This window comes from Helobdella robusta, assembly GCF_000326865.2.
Source record: "Helobdella robusta unplaced genomic scaffold HELROscaffold_43, whole genome shotgun sequence".
NCBI classification, from domain to species: Eukaryota; Metazoa; Annelida; class Clitellata; order Rhynchobdellida; family Glossiphoniidae; genus Helobdella; species Helobdella robusta.
Genome location: NW_008705028.1, coordinates 582,135 through 589,862, shown reverse-complemented (window position 1 = coordinate 589,862; position 7,728 = coordinate 582,135). Strand labels below are relative to the sequence as shown.

Here is a 7,728-nt window from a genome sequence, read left to right as displayed (position 1 = left end):
ATTTGGTAATCTTCTCTGAACATTTTCAATCTTGGTTATTTGATATTTGTAGTGCGGATTCCATAGCGGTGAGCAGTATTCAATTAGAGGACGTACATAACTGCAAAAAGCCTTCACAAGTAGATCCTTATTCTTAGATGTGAAACATTTGACGATTAAGCGAGCGCGGGAAGAAGCCTTGTGAGTGATGTTGTTGATATGCGCATTAAAGTTGAATTTGCTGTCCACTATCACACCAAGATCTCTGAAGTCATTTGTACAACTGAGAAGATGTTGATCTATATAATATTGATGTGGAACTAATGTTGATCTCGAAGATGGAAGAAATGAGCAATGACAGCATTTACTCGGAGAGAGTGGCAACTGCCATTTGATACTCCAAGCTGTTATATCGTTGATGGCCTGTTGAAGTTGAACTGAGTTGGATGAACGGCTGTATAATTTAATATCGTCAGCGAATAGCAAACTTGAAACTGAAATAGATGAAATGCGTTCAACAATGTCGTTAATGAAGACAATGAATAGAGTTGAACCCAAGACACTGCCTTGGAGGACACCACTGGTAACCGATGCCTAATTGGATAATTTGTTTTGAATTCTAACAAGCTGGGAACGTTGAGACAAGAAGTCCGACAGCCAGGCAAGCAGATTACCAGATATTCCATAGGATCTTAATTTTCCGACCAGTTTCGAGTGTGACACAGAATCAAAAGCTTTTTGGAAATCGAGGTAAATGGTGTCACAGCCTTCTTTGTTCTGACGAAGTGATATCCAGTCGCTGTAAAATTGCATTAAGTTGGTGCAGGTTGATCTACCAGGTAGAAAACCATGTTGAAAATGCGTAATTAGTTTGTTTTCTAAAAGAAAGGATAATATTACTTTGTTTATAATCTTTTCCATTGCTCTACAACTTGAACTCGTGAGTGAAATAGGTCGGTAGTTGCTGGGGTGGTTTGTGGGACCCTTTTTATGAATGGGAGTAACAATAGCAGATTTCCATTTAGTTGATAGCTGGTTATTTCTAAATGATAGATCAAAAATATGACATAATGGAACTGATAGGTTAGATGCACACATCTTCAGGACAACATTCGGTATACCATCTGTTCCAGCTGAGGTTGAATTTTTTAAGTTACGCAGAGTTATATAAACTATATGGGGAGTGAAACAAATATCTTCTAACAAGTTGTTGGTTAGACAAGGTTTGGAACAATTGGAGTTGTTATCATGTGTAAATACGGAAGAAAAATATTTGTTGAATGCATTGGCCATTATCAGCGGGTCATAGGTCACGCTATTGTCATCTAACTTTAAACTACTGACATTGGGACGCGATAGCATTTTTTTGTTGACATACTGGTAAAAACTTCTGACATTGCATTTAGAAAGCAGTTTATGTTCATTGACTATTCTGTAACTGTTTGCTAAGCCAGAACATTTTCGTGACATATTCAAATACTGCTCTTTATCATCCGGTGAAGAAGTTCGTTTCCATTTTTTCCAGTAGTGAAGTTTTACTTTATAAGACTGACGAAGTTGATAGGGAACCTGTATTTTGTGTTCTTTGCTTCTCAGAAAAGATCGAGGGATGTAAGTTGCCATAAGGTTGTTTATCAAACGCTCAAAAATGTCCCAACATGTGTTGACGTCGAAGCAGTGCTGAAAAATATTGTCCCAGTTGATTAGCCTCAGGCATTCATTCATATTAGTGAAGTCTGCACTGTTGTAATTATAAAAGGAAGTGTCGTTATCATTGTTAGAGAATTTGTCAGTTGAGTTATGAGTGATGCAGTTAACTTGAAAGGTAAGGCAGTTGTGATCACTGGAAGAAAATGGACAGGAAATTTCTAACTCGACAAGTAGGCTGGCATCATCAGATAGGATCAAATCTAAAATATTATTTCCACGAGTTGGTTGATCGACAAGTTGGTAGAGACCTAATTCATTGAAAAGTTTGATAAAAGTATTGTAGATGACGTTATTTGGTGCAGAATAATTATTCCAATTAATTAGTGGGAGATTGAAATCACCTAACAAGCAAATCACATCTCCCTTGCTGAATTCTTTGATGCACCTGGCACTATCAAACGCATATTCCTCTGCTGATTTATCAAAACCACCACTTCGATAGTACGAGACGAAGCGATAATTTTTCTTTGAAATGGAAACATCAATTGAAACTATTTCTATGTGGGAGAACTGGGATGGTATTGAAACGATCTTGTATTGAATAGTGTCATTGATGATGAAAGCCACGTCGCCACCACGTGTTGCACGATCTCTGCGAACAAAAGAATAACCGCTAGGTAAAAATAAGTTGTCAGGATCATTTGGAGTAAGCCATGTTTCTATAACAGAAAATATTTCTGGTCTGTAAACTGACAAAAATAAATTGAGATCATTTTGCTTCTTTTGAATGCTACGAACATTAGCTAAGGCCATACGAATGTGTTTATTGTTGTAGGACTGAAAGAAAGGGCTGGGCATTTTTAGAGTTGTTGTTGGTAGTTCTGATGCGACGTCTCTCCTGTCTGATCAAGAAGGCTTGTTCGGCCTGCCTTTTGGAAAGGTCAGGGTTGATGAAGATACCTTTTGTTGTTGAAGAAGAGCGGAGGATCCTTGATGAGGCAATCAGGTCCTCAGCTGCCCATGAATTGTCTAGCGTGACACATAACCTGTGGTTTCCGATACGGCGAGTTCTAGCAATTGTTGGCTTGACCGTGAGGTGGTTCTCGCATAACGATAAAACCATATCTTTGTCGTTACATCCTGGCTGCAACTCGAGACCGGAAATGATAACATTTTTAGACCGACGTTCTTCATCTTTCTTTTCCTGCTCCACTGACCAAAGGGCCCTAGTCACTGTCTCAAGCATGGGAGATTTATTAAGTTTAGTTACCTGCTTTTGACACTCAGTAACACTGGTGGCCAGTGTTGACATAGCGGAGTGAAGTTCTTTCATACTACCAGTCACGGCATCGGACATGCTCTTAACGGCGTTTTCGAAGCTATTACTTAGAGCTTCCATTCTGATTATTGTTGTTTCAAACAGCTTGCTCATAAGGCTCTCGGAATGGGCTACTATTTTGCGCAGGTTGTCATTACATTTTTCTAATACTAGAATTAGATTCTGGTCTGACTTTTCAAACAATTTTTCTAGGTTTTTATTGGAAACATCAATAATTTTTTTCAGATTGTCATTTGATTTTTCTAATAATTTATCTATACATTTCAATAAATTTTCGTTTGATTTGTCCAAAATTTTTGACACAAGAACTTCAAAACTTTCGGCTGAGACATTTTTTGCCATGATGACGAAGCACTAATAAGACAGGACAGGAAAACAAAACAATAGAACAGTTTGAAAATATTTAATTTAAACAATTTTTTATATTTTTAGAAGTGACTTAACAAATTAACAGTTTTGCGGTAGAAATTAAATATGCTATAACTAGAATAAATAAGAAATTTTAAGTTTTAAATCGAGAAATTACAGTATCAACAACAGTATTACAGCATATCAGTATATACAGTATATTACAGTATACATTAATAAAACATTCAGGTGTATCGTTCGATACGCTTCTGCCTGAGGCATCCAAGCCATCGAAAGAGATGCAAGATTCGTGCTGCAGTTACATACGTAAGGAGTGCTTGAAATTTTTGGAGTCGTCATCTCGGAAATCAGATGGCAACAACAACAGTAACGACGAAAAAGAATTGCCGATGATAAAATTGAATGGGAAAATGTTAATGCATGTGTTAATTTTGAATGCTTAACCCCATGTAGAGTTTTTATTTATTCAACTGTGCGCTCGAAAACTCAACACTTTTTGATATGTCCCTTCAGATTAAATGTAGAAATAGTGCTATACGAATATAAATTTTCATTTTTCAATTTTTTCAACGTGAATTCAGTTATATAATGCTTCCACTGAATGCAACAAAGCGGCCCGCTGAGTGGGTGTCCCACCTTCAAAACGAGTTGGAAATCTTAAAAAGTAAAACTCTGGCGCCCTTGAATGACATCACCGTCAACGAAATCTTCAAAACGAAGTGTGGCTACAAAGAAGCGGCCAGGTGCAAGGTATCTTCGTACATTTAGGCATTAATATTGATACGGCGGTGTTTCTTTTTGTATGCAGAGGGTTTTGAACATTTAAAGTAGCTATAAATTTTCTCTCAGGCAACAAATCTTATAATTCTTGCTATGTCTTCTGAATTAAATGTAGAATATTAATAACTATAAAGTGATTTTTTTATATGTTGCACTCACACACGACGCATAATTTCCAATAAAAATTTCCTAGGCCTCTCTAAGCAGAGCTCTTCTCACCTCCTCCCGCCAGTGCATCTTATCTCTGTTCACATCGCTGGCCAGGAAATGTCACAACTTTCGAAAACTTGTCAGCAGTCCCAACAATAAAAATAATGACAGCAATGATGAAATAGAGAACTATTTAACAATTGATAAAAATACCAAAATCGGTTCGACAGACGGCGAAGAATACAAAGAATACAAAGTTATAACTAACAACAGCATTAAATCATACGGAGCAAAAATCGACGCTTCTAAGATGAAAAATTCCGATAACGATAGGAACGGCGAGGAGGGCGATAATATAAGTATCATTGAGGAGGTGGCGATCAACAACTTTGTTTACCTCATGTCCGCCATCTTTGAGATGGGTTGTGAGATCAGTGAGAAAATAAACGGTGAGGGTGTTTGTAATTGCAATACTAATGATATATATGAAAATAACATGTTTAGAAAATTTCTTATTATCGTGGAAAATTCAGGATCTAAATAATTTAGGATCTTTGACCAAATATAAGCTGTTATTCGTCCGCTTCGCTGAGCTAAACAGTTAAACTCAAAATTAGTTTTTGTCGATCGCAATCCTCTAATTCACAGTTTTTTTTAAATTCAGTATGTTTTATGTCTTATTTTTCAATGTTCATGACTTATTTAAAAATTTCTCTATGCACTATATTTTTTGTTCGTATCTCTTTTTGAGGAATACTAAGATCTTTTGATGAACTTACTTTTGAACAACTGACCATGAGAAAACAGTCATGAACTAATTCTGGTGGAATCCAAGACATTCTAAGAATAAATATATTTTAGTTTTACAAATTCTTAAGGCTTCAGTTAATTTTTTCGCAGTTTTTACCTGGAGTCTGGTTTTATTACAACAGTATTGGCGTACTGATTTTAAGGTTGAAAATGCTGTGGTAAGAATTGAGTGAATGTAGAAACTTGATAGGGTAGTTTACAGTGTGTACTGTGCATGCGTGTGCATGTATGTATGTATATGTATTTATTTTTGATACGAAATTATGATTGATTTATAGATAGATTCTTAAGTGTGGCAATAAATGTGGTTAGCCTTATTAATTGCAGGGGATAACTTTCGATGAACATCGTACATGACCCACACAGGCCACACCCTCCTCCACCTGAGCTGTGCATGTGGATCACATGAAACCACTCGCTTCCTTATAAACCGTAGAATGATGACGTCATCGAGAGATGAGTTTGGCTGGCTGCCGATCCATCATTCCTCCTTCAGTGATTACGTCCTCATAACTCGATGCATCATTCACTCGTCGCAACTGGGACAGACTGAACACTTCGAGTCGGACATGAGCCTCGATGATGATGCTGCGAATGATATGAACATTCTCGATGCTAGGACTAACGATAAGTAAGTTTTAAAATACGTCTATGAAAATTTTTATGTTGATGACAGATATTAATAATGGGTAGAAACAAGTTTAAATCACAATTATTTTTTGTAATAATGAGAGTTATTCAGTTTTACCCGAAAAAGAAAATGTTTGTGACCCACCAAATCGAGGAAGCTTTCGTACAGTTTTTTGTTATTTCGATTATCGAGTTATTTTCCATAATGTCCTAAAGAGCTAAGCGGGTTTCAGTCGTTGAAAGAAAGTTCATCAGCAGAAGCAGCAGCATCTTATTTTCATACTTGGCCTGAGAACATTGGCATGCAGTGTTTATATTAAAAATCAGTAAAACTAAATATTTTAAGAGCAATATCGACCAAAAATTGGCGTAATATGAGAAGAAAAAAAATCGCTAGCCTTATTTTATCCTGACAAAAAAAAGTAGAATTTTTGGAAGTTTTGACCCCGTTAATTTTGTCTATTTTCGCCATTACATGCAAGTTTACTTACGATAGTTAGTACCAGACTGATGGAATCGATTAGGTTTGAGATTATTGGAATGAAAGCAAGTGTGATATTGAAGCAGTACAGTCCTACCCATTGTTGACACTATCATCAAAATTGCAATTTCACAAACACATAATTTCTATTGGCGAAATCAATTTATGATTGATTTCTATAATTGAATGCCTACAAATTAATTGTTTCTCACAGCAATCAGTACACATCAATAATGCTTTGTGCGGTTTCCGGGGCTCTTGAAACTTTCAAACTTTTGAAAACTTTTGGAGCAGACCTCGGTCTACTAGATTGCCATCAAAATGGCATTGTTGAACTCTCAGTCTACAACTTGAAATTTGATATGGTGAAATATTATTTAGAAAGTTGTTCAGTCGAGGTGTGGCCGGTCTTACTTAGTGGGTACATACTTACTTAATTTGTTCGTGAATGGTATTTATTAATTGTCAACAATTTGAAGATATGATGACATCTTCAGCCAACAACTCGAAGATAACTGCTCTCAAAACTCTGGAATATTTAACGGAGTCATCTATTAATATGAATGAATTTGTTGAAATTGGTTAGATCTCATAATATTAAACACACCAATCAATGATTTTTTACGAGATATAATTATTTTTAAGGTGGAGTAAATAGACTGATCAGTCTTTTACAGAACTTCGGTATAACAAACTTTAAAGTGAAAGAACTAATTGCTAGCGTTCTTCTAAATTTATGCAAAAGCGACAATGTTAAAAAATTAATATCAGACATCCCTACTTCTGCCGATGCGATCGTTAAATTGTTTTCGTCAGATGATGACTTCACAAAGTGGCGCACGTGCCAGTTGATCAACCATCTACTTGAGCTCATGGTATGCTTTCAAAATATTCATTCAGTTTGCTTTAGATTACTTTGAGATATTCAACATTTCGAAAATGTGGTGATAAAAAACTGAAACACAACACTGATTTAAAATTTTGAAACCAAACAGATGACGTCATTAGTAGAAGCCGGTTGCATCATATTGCTGGCCAGTCAGTTGCGAACAAGCAGCACGAATGACGTCTTATTGAATACTTTGTTAACCACGCAGCTGCTCTGCTATAATTGTAGCAACAATCAAGAAAAGATGATGGAAGAAGGCATGGTGGAAATGGTTATGGAGCTGATGAGGAGAAACGACTTCGGTACGAATTTATTCTTAGTTTCCAGAAAAAATTATAGAATAGAATGCTCAAAATTTATGCGATTATTTCCTTGTAAGAAATGATTTTTAGCGCTTTTGAACTTGATGTAAATATTTTCATAGATGAAGTTAAATTATCTGCCATCCAAACTTTGAGGTCCATGGCAAACAATAATGAAAAAACGAAAATGTACATAATGATGCTGCATGAAAACAAACACGTTGAAATAACAAGGTTGCAACATTTTTAGCATTTTTTAAGCAAAAATTATTAAAGTGTTACTGTGCTTCTTATGTTGTTACATGAGAGGATTGTTGTACAGATTTCAAATAAAAACTTTTCAGCAAAA

General features: G+C 35.9%; 2 protein-coding genes across 2 annotated transcripts; one reads left to right on the top strand and one right to left on the bottom strand.

Annotated features, from left to right (window-relative positions):
• Window positions 1-9: 9 nt before the first annotated feature.
• On the bottom strand, window positions 10-294 carry HELRODRAFT_121365 (hypothetical protein; the record flags this gene model as incomplete). The annotated part of the gene is made up of 1 exon (XM_009025717.1): window positions 10-294. A coding segment is annotated over one exon (285 nt), but the record flags the coding sequence as incomplete, so codon positions are not given.
• Window positions 295-3,615: 3,321 nt separating this feature from the next.
• Window positions 3,616-7,629, top strand: HELRODRAFT_177539 (hypothetical protein; the record flags this gene model as incomplete). The annotated part of the gene is made up of 8 exons (XM_009025716.1): window positions 3,616-3,749; window positions 3,919-4,087; window positions 4,311-4,716; window positions 5,444-5,708; window positions 6,403-6,572; window positions 6,834-7,063; window positions 7,184-7,379; window positions 7,457-7,629. The coding sequence occupies 8 exons, from the start codon at window positions 3,616-3,618 to the stop codon at window positions 7,627-7,629; spliced, it is 1,743 nt and encodes a 580-aa protein (XP_009023964.1).
• Window positions 7,630-7,728: the final 99 nt, after the last annotated feature.